The sequence below is a fragment of the Rhinopithecus roxellana genome, chromosome 10 (genome assembly GCF_007565055.1).
Source record: "Rhinopithecus roxellana isolate Shanxi Qingling chromosome 10, ASM756505v1, whole genome shotgun sequence".
Lineage (NCBI taxonomy): Eukaryota > Metazoa > Chordata > Mammalia > Primates > Cercopithecidae > Rhinopithecus > Rhinopithecus roxellana.
The window spans coordinates 25,877,097-25,895,813 of NC_044558.1; the positions used below are offsets into that span (position 1 = coordinate 25,877,097).

An 18,717-nucleotide genomic window follows, 5' to 3' on the forward strand; every position below is an offset into this window, starting at 1 on the left:
ACTGCTCTCTTCAAAGCTGTCAGACAGTGTCCTTCGTGTCTGCTCAGGTCTCTCCTGCTCCCCCTGTTGTTTTTTAAGCTGAGCCCTGCCCCCAGAGGTGGAGTCTATAGAGACAGGCAGGTTTCCTTGAGCTGCTGTGAGCTCCACCCAGTTCGAGCTTCCCAGCGGCTTTGTTTACCTACTTAAGCCTCAGCAATGGCGGGCGCCCCTCCCCCAGCCTCGCTGCTGCCTCGCGGTTAGATCGCGGCAGACTGCTGTGTTAACAATGAGGGAGGCTCCGTGGGCGTGGGACCCTCCCGGCCAGGTGAGGGATATATTCTTCTAGTGTGCCCATTTGCTTAAAGCGCGGTATTGGGGTGGGAGTTACCCGATTTTCCAGGTGTTGTGTGTCTCAGTTCCCCTGGCTAGGAAAAGGGATTCCCTTCCCCCTTGCGCTTTCCAGGTGAGGCGATGCCTCGCCCTGCTTCAGCTCTTGCTGGTCAGGCTGCAGCAGCTGACCAGCACCGATTGTCCGGCACTCCCTAGTGAGATGACCCCAGTACCTCAGTTGAAAATGCAGAAATCACCAGTCTTCTGTGTCGCTCGCGCTGGGAATTGGAGACTGGAGCTGTTCCTATTCCAACCCAGTCTTTTTTAATAACTCTGTGTTTACAGACATTTTTGTAAAAAACTCTGATGCCTTCAAATGTCACTGCTCTGCCAGCAATGTTGGTTATCTTTTCAAGGCTGAACTTTCCCCAAACAACTCTAAGTTGTAGAGGAGCAGGGCCATCTTTTTCCTTCAATATCTTACATCCCCTTTCATATCTTATGGCCTCCCTTCACCCTACCCCAGTTCCAATTGCAGTGGCTCTATACATAGAGAGAGCCATATGGTTAAATTAAAGATAATAGGGGCTAAAACTTACTGAAATTACTGCATGCCAGGCTCTACTCACTTTAAAAACAACTCCTATTTCTCATATCAAACTGTGAGTTGGAGCTTTTATTATTCCCATTTTACAGATGAGAAAATTGAGGTCCTTTGGGTAAATGGCCTAAGAAGCTAGGAAATGGTAGAACCAACGTGAAAACCCATGTGGTTTGCTTCCATTGTTCTGAGCCACTACTCAACAATGGCTCTGAAACAAATAACTCTAGGGGCTATTTGCTGAGCTCTGTGACCCCCCCCCATAGGGTCTAGGTAGCCGTGTTTTTACAGCCTAAATTCTGATTTGGAAGAAGCTTGAGTTGTTGCTTCATTCAAAGTTCTTGGAATTACTTCTATAGAGAAGAATCAAGCCACCTTGGTGTGAAAGAAATGTGTGATTCTGTCAACATGGAAATGCAGCTAGCTGGAGCACCCATTTGTGTCAGCATCAGGGAGGCAGGCCAGGAAAACAAGCCCAGCCCCAGGAAGGCTGAGTGCAGGTGACCCATAAATGCACTGTGATTGTACTTCTCATTGTTCTTTCTCTGTTCTCTCCCATCTCTCTCTCCCTCGCTTGCACGATATGAATAAGGAATTGTCCTTTCTCTCCGAAGCAGCTATATTTAACCAGTGGATAAATGTGAGTACATTTATTGGGACTTAGGACTGGGAATGTATATATTTTAGAAACTTGGAATGCATACAATAGAAAACCGAAAATGCAGCTGGTAAGGAGGGTAGGCGATTGTGTTGAGCAGTGTTTCTCAACCCTGGCTGCACTATGGAACCACATGGAACACATTTTAAAAACATAGTCCTGCATAGGTCCCACCCCTGAAGACTCTGATGTGATTGATCAGAGGTTTGCTCTGAGCATCAGTGTGGCGGGGGCAGAAGGGGGCTTCATTCATCACAGGGATCTTTTTTGTAAGTTAACATGATTCATCATTGTAATTCGAGTTAGATTTGGGATTTATAGCTGCAATCTGACATACTTCACATGTGCTTAACTCTCAGCTCAACATGCCAAGAAAAGCTTTTCCCTCACCCCTGAGAAGTACGATAATAAAGAATCCAATCCCCATGCTACGCCATTGTCTCAATCTCTGTCCTCTTTGGCTGAATGGACCAAGGTGGCCAGCCTAGCCAGCCATTGCAACAAATGGTTTATCCCCTTCAAATAGACACATGCCAAATAGTCCATGCCTGGTCAGCACCCAGTCCAGGACAGCTTCCTGTTGCTTCCCTATGGGGCCTCTCTGATCCCGCCGTCTCAGCATAGGTGACAGAAGAGACCGAGTGTGCTCTCTTGGGCGTACTGACTTTCATATAGACTCGTCATCCCTGGTCTTACCCCAAAGCATGAGCTGACCCAGTAGTGTGCTGGACCCTGTTCACACTCGCTCACGAGAGCTGATTGTGCACATTCTTCCTAACGCCACTTTCGGTGCAGTTATTTTGGTATCTTGAAATCAGCCCTGGTGGGAGTATTTATACCATAGAAATCAGTAAATACTACAAACCAGGTCTTTTTTTTTCTCTCTCTCTCTCTCTTTTTCCTGGAGATCCGGTTGTTAAACATGCCACTGCTTCTACCAAAAACTGGCTCTCTAGGCAAGAATGAAATTTATGTAAGGTTTCATTTCAGCCCTCTAATTTCTCCCATGCTGAAATTGTTCCTGCAATCTCCCCACCATCTTTACTCCAAAGACGTCCAAGAATGCTCAAGGTGGCTGGGTGCAGTGGCTCACGCCTGTAATCCCAGCACTTTGGGAGGCCGAGGTGGGTGGATCAGCTGAGGTTAGGAGCTCAAGACCAGCCTGGCCAACATTGTGAAAACCCGTCTCTACTAAAAGTACAAAAATTAGCCAGGCATGGTGGCATGTGCCTGTAATTCCAGGTACTCGGGAGGCAGAGGCAGGGGAATTGGTTGAATCTGGGAGGTGGAGGTTGCAGTGAGCCAAGATCATGCCACTGGATTCCAGCTTGGGAGACAGAGACTCCGTCTCCAAAAAAAAAAAAAAAAAGAATGCTCAAGGTTCTCTGCACACACACATATACACACATACTCACAAGAACCTACTAAGCCTTTTTCTTGGCTCTTCATTTAGACTAAAGTGTAAAGGACTTATAATGACTGAAAGTGTGACCTGATTGGGCAGATTTGCTTTGATAAGAACTCATACGTTGAATTAAAAGAAATGAGTCTCACAAGGGAAAATGAGACATCAGCCAGTGGGTGGGGTGGATTTGGGAAACGAGACCCTAGGATCCTTCCAGTATCTTATGGGAAATTGTCATCTCTTCCAAGCAATTAAGTCAGCCCTGTTTGTCCCCGAACATAAGCAGGTCACTTTATTTTCCTTCTGTGGTTCAGAATGCTTCTCTACAACCCACACTGTCAGCCACCTCAAACCTCACTGTCCTCGTGCCTTCCCAACAAGCTACTGAGGACATGGACCAGGATGAGAAAAGCTTCTGGTTGTCACAGAGCAATATTCCAGGCCTAATAAAGTAGGTGTTACTTATTTTATTTTACACTGTATCTGAATGGCATTTGTGTAAACATGTCTTTGAAGTTCAATGTAGGCAAACCACATGGTCCTTCAAATTCGTGGAGCTGAACATGTTCTAGGATTCCCCTTTCCTCCCACCCCAGGATAGTAATAGTCAACAATTGCTGACAGCCAACTCTGCCAAGCACTGTTTTACTGCTTTACATATAACCCAGTTAATTCTCTCAACAACCGTATGACAGATATTGTAATGATTGCCATTTTATAGATGTGGAAACCAAAGCACAGCGTGGTTAAGTAACTAAAGCCAAGGCTGATAACTGCAGGGGGATCTTGAATTTTGACTATGGCAATGACTCCAGAACCTATTCTCTTAACTACTCAATGATACAGCCCCATGCATTTATATTGAATTATAGCCTTTGTGGACTGTTGTTTCAGATACCATATGCTACTAGGCACATACAGAGTGGCAGATCTGCAGACCCTGTCTTCTTCTGACATGTTGGCAACATCTTTGCAGGGCAACTTCCTTCACTTGGCAAAGGTGGATGGGGTAAGAGCTCTGGAATTTGTCTGTTTACTTGAAACATAACAACTTTGTTTATATTGTACTTTTTAATTTTTCATGGTATGGGAACTTCCAAACATGCGCAAAACTACAGAGAACAGAATCCCTCATGTGGGCATCACCCAGCTGCAATAATTATCATCATGTATCAATACACACACACACGTTACCTTCTAGCAGTGATCCTCTAAAATGTGGCCTTCTGCCCACTGATTGGCCACAAGTCTCACAACAGACCACAGACTGACCCAGAAAGGGTAAAGGATGTGCTGCAATTCCACAACTTTTCTTTTGATGTATAGTTGATTAAGACCTGGTTATTAGTAATTGAATCTATATATAGAGAAATGAAAGTGAATCTTTATAGAGTTGAATCTGTATATACTCAATCTTCATAGAATTGAATCTTTATTAGAGAAATGAAATTTTATATGAAGTTAGAGTCAGTCCATCAACAACTATTGATTACCTACTATTGTGTACCAGGCACAGATCTAGGTGCTGGAGACAGGGCAATGCCCAAGGAAGAGCCCAGCCCCAGAGAAGTGTATCATGTGGCACTTTCTACAGTATGTCAAAGACTCAGATTCAGAATTCTGTGAGGGAGTCTGGCCACCCTGCTGCACGGGCAGTGTTTCAGAGCTCTTTCTGTAAATTGCACAAGATGAGAATGAAGATTCCACTGCAAAGTGAGAACTGCTACATCCATGAACCATGGGCCACAGTCAAAGATGTTTGAGAATTATCACCCTAAAACATTTTTACCCTCCCACTCATCAGTGTGAGCACTGTGAAAAAGATCTATGCCTAGTAATACCTACATATATGTGACTCATCAGATACTTTCTTTTAGAAAGCAGAAAACAGTGGTCTGTGGCTTTTTAATATCTTATAATTCTGGTGACATTGAAGTTATTTTCCATCAGGTTTTTAATCAAAATTGTATATATTTAAAGTGTACAATATGATGTTTTGATATACAAATACATTTAAGGTGATTCCTACAGTCATGCTAATTTATTGGTGTTTTAAATCATTGATTCTCTTAGCAAGCATTAATTAATACCCATCTGGGCAGGCATATCCCAGGCCCTACAGATTCAGAGGTAAATCAATCAAGGCCCCTGACCTAGAGGGGCTAACCATTAAAGACACATTGGTAATGAGTTAATTCCTATGTCCTACATAAATATCTCCTGCCAGGAGGGTTTTCTTCAGGTCCTCTGCAGATGTGACTTGGGAGTTGCTCGAGGTGAGACAAGACCAGGATTCCCAGCAGGGATTTCAACTGGGGAGAAGAAGGGGGGAAACCAGAAAGAGTAGAGCCCAGTTGGTGTTGATTCGTGGCTGGCTGGGTCGGTGGGTGGGTTGTGTTTTACTTTGCCCCATTCCTTATGCAATTCATAGTCTTCAAAAGTAGTTGGATTCTGATCAGGAAAGTCAATTACCATCTGTATTAGTTTGCCAACTCTACCATAACAAAGTAGCACAGACTGGGAGGCTTAAACCACTGACATTTATTTTCTCACAGTTCTGGAGGCCAGAAGTCCAAGATCCAGATGTGGGCAGGATTGGTTCCTTCTAAAGCTGTGAGGGAAGGGGCTGTCTTTGGCCTCTCTTCTTGGGTTGTAGATGGCATCTTCATGTTCACATCTCTGTCTCTGAGTATAGCTGTCTCTGTACAAATTCCTGCTGCTTGTAAGGACACCAGTCAGATTGGATTAGGGTCCACCCTAAGGACCTCACTTTAACTTGATCATCTCTGTGAAGACCCTGTCGGTAAATAAGGTCACCATCTGAGGTACTAGGGGTTAGGACTTCAGCATACAGATTGTGGGGGCAGGGAGGACACAGCTCAACCCACAACTCTGTGTCCAGGGTGAAACCACTGGGTGACTTTAATGAGCCTCAGACGGCACTTTTGTAAATGAAATAGCATAGAGTAGAATAGACTAGATGATCAGAGTATCTCCCACATAGGAGAAACTTCTCTCTCTCTCTCTCTCTCTCTCTCTCTCTCTCTCTCTCTCTCTCTCTCTCTCTCTCTCTCTCTCTCTCTCTCTGTCTCTCTCTCTCTCTCTCTCTCTCTCTCTCTCTCTCTCTCTCTGTCTCTGTCTCTGTCTCCTATGGGACAATGAGTTAAAGGTATTTCTTACTGTGGGTCATGGCCTGAAAGTATGAAGGTCACTGCTGCTCAAAAAGCAGAAACCCCAGAGATCATCTCAACCCCACGGTGTGCTCTATAAAGACTCACCTTCCCACTGTGGTTTGCATTTACAGAATATCACAATTGAGGGGGCCTCCATTGTCGATGGGGACAATGCAGCCACAAATGGAGTGATCCACATCATCAACAAGGTATAAGATGCCATTCTCCTGCGCATGCAGCATCTCTTCGCTTGGCTATTTATCCTCCTATATAGCAATTTTTTTTTTTTTTTTTTAGAAAATAGAAAAATCCTTAGCCTTATATGGAAGTAACCGGTACTGTGCCTCATAACTGTTATTTTAAAACCATTTAGAGACTCTATTGATTCCGTGAGACTCAGTTTCCATTTACCCAGCCTGTATTCTGCAACGGGCCCTTTATCAAGTGTCGTCACACATATTCTCTTTCTTGTTTATGGAAACATCTCAAAAGACACTTGAGGCCAGGTGCTGTGGCTCATGCCTATAATCCTAGCATGTTGGGAGACTGAGATAGGAGGATTGCTTGAGCCCAGGAGTTCAAGACCAGTCTGGGCAACAAAATGAGATCCTCTCTCTACTGTTGAAAAGAAAAATGGCGGGGGGGGCGGGGCATGCATCTGTGTGGTCCCAGCTACTAGGGAAGCTGAAGTGGGAGGATCACTTGAGTCCAGGAGGTCAAGACTGCAATGAGCTGTGTTCAAGCCACTGCACTCCAGCCTGGGCAACAGAGTGAGACTCTTTCTCAAAAAAAAAGGCGCTTGAGCTTAAGCACCCTGGCACTGTGAAGTCTGTACAACCAGATGGGACATAATCAAGAGCTGGAGGAGAGGCATGTGATTACATATCACTTTTCCACTCTCCTATTTGTATTATTGCATCCTAAAAAGATGAGGTAGGGAAGGCCCTAGGGAAAAAATGGAAGAGAATATGAAAAACATGGTGACTTTTTATTTTCTTCTACCCAGTTAAACAAAGGTATGACATAGGAAAAAAAGAATATTGAGAAATGGAGTTGTAAGCTACCCTGCAACTTTCAGTTACCATATTAGGATCTTCATTTAAAATGAAAGTTGCAAGTTGGAATTTAGGATACATTGGGAATTTTTGTAAGGTGGAAGATCAGAAAAAAAAAATTAATTGTGTTTTAATTAAAATTGTTATCAGCTGGGCACGGTGGCTCACGCCTGTAATCCCAGCACTTTGAGAGGCCAAGGCGGGCATATCACGAGGTCAAGAGATTGAGACCATCCTGGCCAACATGGTGAAGCCCCACCTCTACTTAAAAAAAAAAAAGTACAAGATGGCTGTTAATTGATTCAGTTATCTGCATAGCTTCTGGGCTACAGGCGCTCCCTAAGGATCTCCTTCTTTGTCAATTGGCATCGAGGGCTTCTTTGTCAGGGCCACCATTGTGCCCTGCATAAAGGTGCCTGGCCAGAGTGGAGGGTATAGCTAAATCCCAACCCACTTCACTCCCCATGCTGTGCACCCCTGTTTGGGGTTGCAAACTCCTAGAGAAAGGAGTGTCTTTTTCTTGATTTTCAGTGGCCCTCATCATTGCCTGTTGTCATGTGACATAGACATAGAACCGTCAAGTTCTATCAGACTTCTCCTCATAGCTCTTGAATCTGCCAAATCCCATCTAATCACCTTAAGCCCCTCCTCCCCCTTCAGCTCCAACAACACAGAAATGTATCTGTCTTCCTCCAACACAGGTGTTGGTACAATGTTTCTGGAAAAAGCCAGATAGCAATTATTAGGCTTTGCAGGTCACATGGTCTCCGTCATAGCTGTTCAACTCTGCCATTGTAGTGCAAAAACAGACTTAGACAATATGTAAACAAATTTGCATAGCCGTATTCCAATTAAATTTTATTTTTAAATACAAACAGCGGACTGGATTGGACTTTCTACTGTAATATGCTGTGAGCTCGTTTAGGGCAGAATCCAGGCCTCAGTCACACTTGTGTACCCACTGCCTGGCCTGTAGTAGGCAAGCAATAAACATTGGAAAAAGACTGATTAGAGTAGAACAACATTCCAGTGTTGAATTCTTCAATCTGACAAAGTTCTAGGTAGAATGCAAAGGTGAAAACAGTGATCTTGGCCAGAAGGTTGATTATGCAGAGCTTGCAAATTCAAATGCCTGGATAGATCAGATGGATAACAAAATGAGTAACGGGAATGTCCCAAGTAGAAGACATTAGGGAGTGGTGGAGCCTATAGTGAAAGTGGCTGCTGCTACTCTCTGCAGCTGTGTGTCTGCAGAAATGCAGACTGATTTTTTTTTTTAAAAGTCAGCAATCTAAATTTGTATGTAAAAATGCCCTATTATTACACAGCACAAGCCAAACAAAACATTTTTACAAGCCAGATTCAGGCTACTGGGTTGCAGTAGATTTGAGGACTTCAGGGAAAATAAATGAAGAACCTAAAGAATAAACACAAGAATAACAACCAAAGAAGAATGGATTAGATATTAGCTGCAACCTGCTGCATTTCAGTTCAATTTGGTCTCAGGTCTTCTCTGACAAGGTAGATTAATGCAAGCTGGAATTTAATTACTTAGGAGAAGCTGAAAGTCTTTTGTGCAAGATGAACTTTAATCAAGAAGGTTTAAGGGTAAGGCATAAAACTGAATGAGTAACATGTCCATCTCTCCTCCAGCCTTGTCATGCTGTGTCCTGAAATATTTTTATTCTGTGAGTAATCTTCAAAAGGTTGTCAACGTCAATCCATTTAACTGCCTAAAGAGGTTAATGGCATTAGCCTGTCATATGTATCAAAAAGCAGTAGGTCCACCAAAACATGCTAACAGGATTCTGGGGTTTCTTTTTAAAGGTGCTGGTCCCACAAAGACGTCTAACTGGCTCCTTACCAAACCTGCTCATGCGGCTGGAACAGATGCCTGACTATTCCATCTTCCGGGGCTACATCATTGCAAGTACCACATTCTCTGCCTGACTGCCATGCTCAGGTTACCCAAGAACAGGAATCCCTCACGCGCTCTTGTCTCTTTCCATCGCAGCACTATAATCTGGCGAATGCAATTGAGGCTGCCGATGCCTACACAGTGTTTGCTCCGAACAACAATGCCATCGAGAATTACATCAGGGAGAAGAAAGTCCTGTCTCTAGTAGGTGTCAAGAACTATAACTAGGGAAATTATTTTGTGAAAATTCAACACTCAATGTTTGCAATTCATTAGTTGTGTGCCATTTCACTCCTTCATCCTTGTCCATAGCCATATACTTGATGTAGACTCATGCAGAGACTCTCTCATACACAGACATCCCCCAGGTCAGAACTGCTGGATGCTACACACATGCCCCTGGAATTGCACACTTGAGCCTATATACACAAGGATGCAGGTGTGGTACATTGAGGGTGTGGTGTTGCTGTGTGTATGTAAATGTGAACAAAGGCCGCCCAAGCCCAGAGGTGCTTGGCCTGTTTAGGAACTATCTATAGAACCATCACTCTGGTTCTAGCCCGAGTGGTGAAACCACATGGAGAAACCACATGGTTTATCCAGAGCAGTGGTGGGAGACAAGAGTGGGTCCAGGGGCGGCTTCTCAGGGCTTTCAGTACCACCCCCATCTTATTAACATCATCATCTCAGCCCCTAAATATAAACATAGAAGTGAAAACTGTATGCTTGCTATGCAAATCCAGCTTCAAACATGTCCTCTCGTGTGGTGGGGGTGGGGTGGCCCTGGGCCCTTCCTGTATAAAAATTCTGGAGCCACTGCTGAATATCAGATAAATTATTATCAGCTTATGAAAGTCTTAAATACCTGGAGAGGTCATTTGGACTTAGTCCTGTAAGAAACAGGATCCACACAAGAGTTTTAAGTCAGATCGTGGCATGATTGAAGCTTTTGAATTAATTCACAAAATCCTTTGACAAACTTTGACTGTTTACCCCTAGGTGTTAGGAATCAGGGAAGATAGAGAAGGGGAGGAGAGGAGGAAGAAAGAGATAATCCACCCTTCTAGGTCCCTGCTGCTGACATCTTAGCCACTGGGACCAGGGAAAGGCCAGGGACAGGGGGAGAAGGGGGTGATCATGAGGATTCTTTCAGCTTCCTGGGACACCTGCATGCTTGTACCTGTGAGCTCAAGTGCATAATTCCAGGGGTATACATGAAACACACAGCAGCTCTGCTATGGGAGAGGATTGTATATGGGAGAGTCTCTGCATGAGGCTGTATTAAGTATGTGGCTATGGACGAGAAGCTTTTGATGGAAAAGTGAAATGACACATGATTGATGGACTGAAAACAGTGTTTGGATTTTCAGAAAACAGGGATTTTTCTTATTTAATAAGGAAATAAGGAAGGCTGCTGTTCTTCTTCACCACCTCCTAAATTCTCCCTGTCCTTTCATCATGTCCAGTCCCACCTCCTCAGGGAAGCTGGCCCTGGCCACCCGAGGTGTAGCTGCTCTCTCCCGCCTCTGAACTCATCCCATGTGTACCCCCTTTCAGCATTTATTGTATATCCCCAATAGGATGAACTGTCTCCTCAAGCAAGCAAGTCTTAGCTCTTCAACTAGATTATAAACCCTGAAGGCAGGGAGAGTGTCCTAAACTCTAAGAGGCATATTGAACTCCTGGGATGGAATTGGAAATCATCTACCTTGTCTTTTCCCTGCCCTCTAGCCCAACCCATTTCTTTCAACCTCTTCAGTGAGAAATATTCTTTTTCTGCCCCAGAATGAAACTTCAGACAGTCCCATAGCCTCTCTGCCTTCCCAAAAAGTCCTATAATCACTTTGGTGACAAACGTACTTTAAGTCACAAACTCAGTCTCAGCTAAGTAAAAATAAAGAATCCAATTCCTTACAATAATTAACAGTTTTAATTGGATTTAAAATTAGTTCTTCTTCCCTCCCTGCTCCACAGCAGAGCTTTGTGCAGAAAAGGTCTTGGTTCTTGAATCAGTCAGGGTCCACAGGAGATGGAAAACATACCAATTACATAAACAGAATTTGATAGAATGAATTGCTTATTGGATATAAAGTTGTATAAATATAATTGAAAGGTTAAAGTGAGAGATAAATATCACAGTGATAACAATCACAGGATTCACTTATGACCCCTAAAGCTAGAAGAACAATGGGAGGAGGTTGGAATTACCAAAATGTATAAACCTAGAGACCTCTGAGAAGGGGTCACTATTGAGCTGGTGCTGGTGTCTTTGATCTTGGATGAGTGGGGAGGGTCTCTGTGGGTTTGAGACCCAGACCTCCAGGAGCAGGCATTGCCTGACTGGTGTCTTATGAGTGGAGAGGGCGGGATTAAGCTGGCTCTGCGAGTGACAGGAAACTGCCAACCAGATTCAGGTGCAGGGAAGAGAAGTGAGGCTGGGTGATGCCAATAGGAACAGAGGGAGAACAGGAAGGAGTGAGTCCCTCTTTCCCCCTCCAGTCCTCCGACTGTTTAGAGCTTCTCATTGGCAGACCTTAATAGGGAGCCTCTTGCAAAGGAGAAATGTGGGGGACAGCCTCAGCCCCAGCCTCATCAAGCAGAGTGTAGGAGGTGGATTTGGAGCTGACAGGCAATCACTTAGGAACCTTCTCCTCTCCTTCCCCATTGAATGCTTCTCTTCCCTTTCTGATCTCATTAAAGTCCATTTTGGTTTCACTAGGTTTGAAGTAGAGGGGTAAGAAAGGTGTTAGTGGTTGGGAAGAGACATCAAGAGAGTAAGAAGGTTAAGAGGGATGGAAGAGGGCAGGAAGGACCCTAAAACCACAGAGCCTACCCCTAGGTGTGCCCCTGGGGAGCCTGCCCATCCGGGCTGCCATCGGCTCCCTCAGACACTCCCCACATCTGAACCACAGCAAACACCCACATTCTTGTCCCAAGCCAACTATGCAAGTGTAAATCTGTCCCACGCAGCAACAACTCTCCTCACTCCACCAAGGGGCAGCTCACCAGCAGTCCCTGCCTGGGTCAGACCCCATCCAATGGGCCACCCTATTTCCAGGAGACACAATTCAAGGTCCTTGAAGCATCCTAGTGAAGCTCCTCTCATACCCCAGAGGTGAAAGGCAGGCTGGGGTATGGGGACTCTGTCTTCTCAGCAGTTCTGCCCAAAGAATTATCACCTTTAAAATCTACCCCCAGCTCTCATATCTTCAGTCTGGGTTTTAGAATCCTCTAATGAGTTCTTGACTGTCCTATCTGGAAAATTTGCAAGTTCTCTGAAGCCATCTGTTTCACAATTCAGTTTCATATTGAATCTCGACTGTGTCTTGATGCCTCTGTCAAAACTTCCACTTGGACAAGCTGTTGTTCCTCTTTGTAATCTCCACAGTGACAGCACATGGGAGAAGTTGGGTAATTATCTCTTGACTGACTTTCAATTCTGTGTGTGATCCAGGAGGAGGACGTCCTCCGGTATCACGTGGTCCTGGAGGAGAAACTCCTGAAGAATGACCTGCACAATGGCATGCATCGTGAGACCATGCTGGGTTTCTCCTATTTCCTTGGCTTCTTTCTCCACAACGACCAGGTGCGATCCTTTTATGTAAAACCCCAGCAATGCCATCAAGAATTACATCAGGGAGAGTATGAGGAATGAGTGTCTTGGCTCCTGTCATCCTTCATCACTTCTGTATTAGTCTGTTTTCACACTGCTGATAAAGACATAGCCAAGACTGGAAAGAAAAAGAGGTTTAACAGACTCACAGTTCCACGTGGCTGGGGAGGCCTCACAATCATGATGGAAGGCAAGGAGGCACAAGTCATGTCTTTCATGGATGGCAGCAAGCAAAAAGACAGCTTGTGCAGGAAACTCCCCCTTATGAAACCATCAGATCTTATTCACTATCACGAGAACAGCATGACAAAGACCTGCCCCCGTGATTAAATTATCTCCCACCAGGTCCCTCCCACAACATGTGGGAATTCAAGATGAGATTTGGGTGTGGACACAGCCAAACCATGTCAACTTCCATATTGGAATCATCTCACCAGTGCTTCCTAAGCCTTACCAACACAAGACAGATGTCTGTGTTTTACCATAAAGTAAAGCCTAAACCAGGCTGTCAAGCTCCCACTCTCCTGCCCAGTTGCCAGCCTTCAGATGATCAGTGTAGCCTTACAAATTGTGGCATTGAATCTCTGCAGTCATAGGCGTCCTTCAGCGCTGGTACAATAAACCCAATAGATGGTCCCCAAGCAGTGTCTAGGATGGAAGAGAACCTGGGGGATCAACCTAACTCCCAGGAAGTAGCGTGGGCTCCAGGGCATAAGGAGCCCCGTGACATACACAGGAGCCAGCAGCCAAGTGTATTAACATTATTATCATTATATAACCATAGAGATAGATTGCAGTCCTAGGACTAACCGACCACCATACTGGTATTCCAGTGTTGATCTCACATGATACCTACATATTTAAACATGTTTACAATTCATAGAAAAGAATTCATGAGGCTAAATATTTAATATATTTCAATTATAAAATTCTCACGTACTTCAAAGATCAAGTAAAAAGATCAGTTTGAAAATTCAGTAAGAAACTCATAATTCTAATGTAAATTCTCACAAGAAAAAACGAGAGACTAAACACTATATTGAAATGAAGGTTTAATCACAGAACTTTTTAAGCAATAATATTTGAACCTTTCTAAAAAGTATAATTTTAAAAACAATTTCTTCAGTGATATCATTACTGAATAACAAGTAAATTTTCAGGTAAAATGGTTTTTATCTGCTTAAGGGGAAAAAGTCTTTCATTTCTTCATTGATTAAAGAATAATCTAACTTCAAATATTTTTCTCAGACTTCTACAGATAAGTCTACCTATTGTGCAATAAGTTGGAAGAGGCCCTTTTAAATATGCTTTTTATTTTTCCAGGATTGATAATTATGGTACTGATAGAGAACTTTCATTTTTGCTTCTGTATGTATTTGTCACCTTTTATTTCATCATATAGAGATTAATGTCCAGTGAAGTTAACTGAATCAAATTTAGAGCTGTAGTGTTCATTTTCCATGTGTGCAGAAATTCTTTTATCTAGAGAAAGAATTATTCATACAATAGAGGTTTTTATTGATAGTAATTTACTTTCTCTTATGACAATGGAAGTGTAAAGAAATGCTTTCTAAATGAGTAGACACAGTCAAGTCAAAATTTTAATGTGAGCCATAGTTCTCTGGATATACCTCAGAATGGAAATAATTTGGACCTTTTTAAATGCCAAATCAACAGTGTTACAACATCAAGTGTTCTTCTATTTTTGGTATTTAAAAATAGCTCAACATCTTTGAATTCTGGAAATTTATTACAATCGCCATTTGAGATGAAGTCAGGTTTCCTCTTAATTTTCCCAGTGTACACAGACCTTGAAACACCTCTGTGGAGTTCAGCCAGACTTATCCCAACAACCAAATGGAAGCTCATTTGACTGCAAGTAAATCGTAAGGGACTTTAACATTCAGTGGAAGTTCGAATTAAGCACTTAGTAGGGTCATTTTAGCATTGCTGCAACACGGATTTCTGGGATCATAATATATGAATTTATGAATTTTAAACCATTATTGGATCCTAACTTGAGTTTTCCCCCTCCCAGCTTCAGCCTTGCTACACACATACACACACACCACCTCAATTTTTCAAAGAATGATTTGCTTCCAGTTATATATGTGTTATATTAATGAATGAATCCATGGCTTCATTTGTTTTTCATTGATTACTCATTAAAGTGTTCTTCCCTAAAAACAAAAAATCAGAACAAATTACAACTCAAAGTTGAATTTGATTTAGATACAGACTTCTAATGCCTTGGATGCTTACGGACACACTAAACAAGGACAGATATAAACATACCCTTTTAAAAAATTATTTTTATTCTTGTATAACCATCATTAGCCTTTCTGAGGGTTGTTTGCACATTAACCATGAGGTGGAGACGTACTGAAAGGAACAGTTGCATTCTTCGATTCTTGGTTATGGAAGGTGCTACCACCTCCTGAACCACTGGTCTACAGCACAACTGAGCATGTCTGTAGAGCCGCCTTGCCAGTGGGCACTAACATCACGATTGTGGGTGGCATTTTTCAATCACATATAAGCCAATTAATTTGCATGATGGAAGATACCTTAGAAATTATGTAGAACAACTTCTTCCTTTTACAAAAGAGAAAATTAAAGTTCAGATAGGGAAAGCAATTGGCCCAAGGTCACACAGCTAGATGGCACCAGGACTGTTATTCAGACCTCCGCTCCTAGGTCAGAGCTCTTTCCAATACAGGTGGACTATTGTATCTCCAGGTGAATATTGTACTATCTCCTCGGCTATTGTCCTGTTGCTAACCTCCAGTTCCTATCTTCCCCATATCTCCTCAAATGTTGTAAAAAGTGACATTTAACCCTGTTGTTCACAGCTCTACGTAAATGAGGCTCCAATAAACTACACCAATGTAGCCACTGATAAGGGAGTGATTCATGGCTTGGGGAAAGTTCTGGAAATTCAGAAGAACAGATGTGATAATAATGACACTACTATCCTACGAGTAAGTTCTATGGGCCAGGGCCGATGATGAAACTAAAGAATATTGGCTTGTTTTTCATAATTTTTGGAGCATATGGCTTTTCTATTAAGGTGTATCAGTTCAGTCCATAAACCACTGAGTGAGCACCTTTGATGTGCCAAGGAGCATACCATGCTGTGATTCTACAAAGATACATAATATATGACCCCTGCCCTCAGTGGGCCTGTGCAAGAGGTTGTACCTTGTGTGCCTGGGAAAGGCTGCCAGGTGTGTGGGGGGATGGTAGGGGGATGGTGTGCTGTGTTGGGCAGGATTCTGGACTATGGCTTTTTTCAAAGGGAATTTGTGCCATATCTAGCACAAGCACAGGATAGGAACCATGGTGCACCTATGGCAGTTATGGGCCAAGCCTGCTCTACCAGAAGAGAAAATAAAATGAACAATTTCAGTGCATTATGGAATATGATAATGGAGGCTTTTCACGCCAATTCATGGGGCTATGTAGGACTTTTCAACAATAATTATAACCACTGACATTGATTGGACATTTGTTATATGCCAGGCACTGCTCTAAACATTTTACATGCATTAACCTGCCTAATCCTCACAACACCCTACCAAGTCGGTACTATTACTATCCCCATTTTACAGATGGGAAAAATGAGCCAGAGAGGTTAACACATGCAGGTTCATACACTAGCAAGTGGCAGAAAAGGGGTTTAGGTGTAGGCAGCCTGGCTCAGAGGTGGAACTCTGAACAACCACCTTATCCTCTCTGGTAGGCGTAAGGTTCAGAACTAGACACGTTGACCACATCCTGTTTTAGAAACAGGTTGAGCTTGAGGGTTTCTGTCATTGTGAACTTTTACTCTTTGTTTTGTAATAGCATGCATTATCTCTGTGGGGCATCTCCACGCTGAAGCCCTCACCTGAGTCATGTGCTCCAAAGCGGGGCACTGGGTATGGTACCTTTTAGTTTCTGAATCTGGCCCGATTCACTTAATAGTTGGTTTTTAATAAAAGTTATTGTTAAAAGAATTTGGACTTAGATAAGATCACACTTTAAAGAGTTAACAGAGTCAGAAGAGTATTGTGGAGAAAAGGGATGCAAATGTGCAAGACCCAAAGGAATTGAAGTGTTTATCTCAAAGAACCTTAAAGAGGCTGACCAGATAACCTTCCTTGATTTTTAATTCAAAAACCTTCCATTCCAAGTTCTGGACGTGCAGCTTCATTTTGCACTAAAGTTAATTACATTTATTGCTTTTGTGTTTTACCAAGGGAAAATGTAGGACATGCTCCTCAGAGCTGATCTGCCCATTCGGAACTAAACCTCTAGTAAGTATTTTGTCCATTTTGATAAAATAGTTGCCAGATCCGAGGAGTCCCAGTTAGAAAATGAACCTCAAGATTATGTGATTTTGCACTTCCCTCATTCCTTCACTTAATTTGAATTACATTTTACCTCATTATATTATATGCATCTTTGTAAAATCCTACATCTATATTTTTGGACCAAGGCAAAATTTAATAAACATAAATGGGTTCATATGAATCAACAGGACAGAAAGACATTTTTTATGTTCTACATCTTTCATATCCCAGTAGCCAGTTGAGGACAGCAGCAAGAAATCTTATTAGAGAAGGAGAGATTCCATATCCAAAACTATATCGAGCCTGGATATATTCCACCTGCCTGATTTCCTTTTATAGTCGAAGTTGCAACTAACTTCCTCAAAGAAACAGATGGCAGATATTGGGGAAGTAGACAATCCATGTTTCTTGTTGCTATTTATTGTAAAAGATACTTCTGATTACATTACAAAGAATACTCATGTACCTTCAACAGCATAATAGTTTTTACGAAATATATAATAAATTTACGATGAATTTTAATCTATAAACCATACAGATGTTCTCATTTGAGGTTTAATATTGTATATTATAATCTTTGTACACAGCCGTAATCCTTTCCTGGGCCAAAGCAGAATATAAATCTATTGAAACCAAAGTTCAGTTTAATCAATGTACAGTGCTGGAAGGACATTTTTACCTGGTTTACTCTACAATTCTTGCAAACTTGAGTTGGTATGCTAAAGAAATATTCTTTTCATGGAGTACTACTTTAAAGTATAATTATTGGATTTTGCCACCTGGCATTCCAGCAACCAACGTTGTGTTTTTGTGTTTTCTTGCTTAAGAAGCAGTACCAACAAGCCACCACCTTCCCTTCCCATGACACTATAGTCAGAGCGACAGCAATGCATCACCCAAACTACTTGCTTTCAGAGATTGGAAAACTTTTTCCTAACTTAGGAGCTGACATAGTCACTAATATTTCACAGGGTAATGAGAAGAGGAGATGCATCTATACCACCTATTTCATGGGAAGACGAACCCTGTTTATTGGGTGCCAGCTAAAATGTGTGAGAACTGTCATTGTGAGTACAATAATTGAATCATCCTAACTACTGCAGCACCATTGGGAAAATCCATCATATGGTATCCTTTTCAAAATCCCTGTGCATGTACACTTTCTGTCATCTCTTCTTCCTTGTTACCTGCATTATCATTGTCATTCAATGTAGTAGTGATAGCAGTAAAGCTCAGAACAGCCCTGTAATCCAGAAAATGGGTAAAAGCTGCCGTATTCAGTTGCATGATGAAAAAAACAGTCCGAGAGGCTAATGGGACCACCACCTTCTCACAACAGGGTAGCTCTGTGAGCATGCTTGTAAGCAAAAGAGACAGAGAAAGTGTCCACTCACAAAGTGAAGATAAGGTGCACATGGTCATTTAGAAAACAGGACCCCAAGGCTAAGTACCTCTAGGGGTGCCTTTAGAATTTGCAGGAAAAGTCATGATAACTTCCTGTCCTGCTCCTTTCCCAGAGAACTAGACATAAAGTCTGCCTAGCTGGGCAGAGGTGGGGTGATCTGGCCCTTAGGCTGCAGAGCATAGGGGTGGGGGAGATTTTGTGTATTAATGCACTCAAGAATAAAGGCAAGGAAAACCCAAACAGACA

General features: G+C 42.7%; 1 protein-coding gene across 2 annotated transcripts in view; it reads left to right on the forward strand.

The window, feature by feature from the left end:
- The window catches only part of STAB2 (stabilin 2), a 174,751-nt gene that overhangs the window by 96,089 nt on the left and 59,945 nt on the right, over positions 1 to 18,717 (forward strand). For both annotated transcript variants that reach the window (XM_010357279.2, XM_030939845.1), the window contains exons 28-37: positions 1,503 to 1,550; positions 3,288 to 3,424; positions 3,868 to 3,982; positions 6,278 to 6,355; positions 9,029 to 9,127; positions 9,216 to 9,323; positions 12,574 to 12,705; positions 15,585 to 15,713; positions 16,974 to 17,030; positions 18,038 to 18,133. In XM_010357279.2, the coding sequence (XP_010355581.2) occupies positions 1,503 to 1,550; positions 3,288 to 3,424; positions 3,868 to 3,982; positions 6,278 to 6,355; positions 9,029 to 9,127; positions 9,216 to 9,323; positions 12,574 to 12,705; positions 15,585 to 15,713; positions 16,974 to 17,030; positions 18,038 to 18,133 (999 nt within the window). The remainder of the gene's footprint in view (positions 1 to 1,502; positions 1,551 to 3,287; positions 3,425 to 3,867; positions 3,983 to 6,277; positions 6,356 to 9,028; positions 9,128 to 9,215; positions 9,324 to 12,573; positions 12,706 to 15,584; positions 15,714 to 16,973; positions 17,031 to 18,037; positions 18,134 to 18,717) is intronic.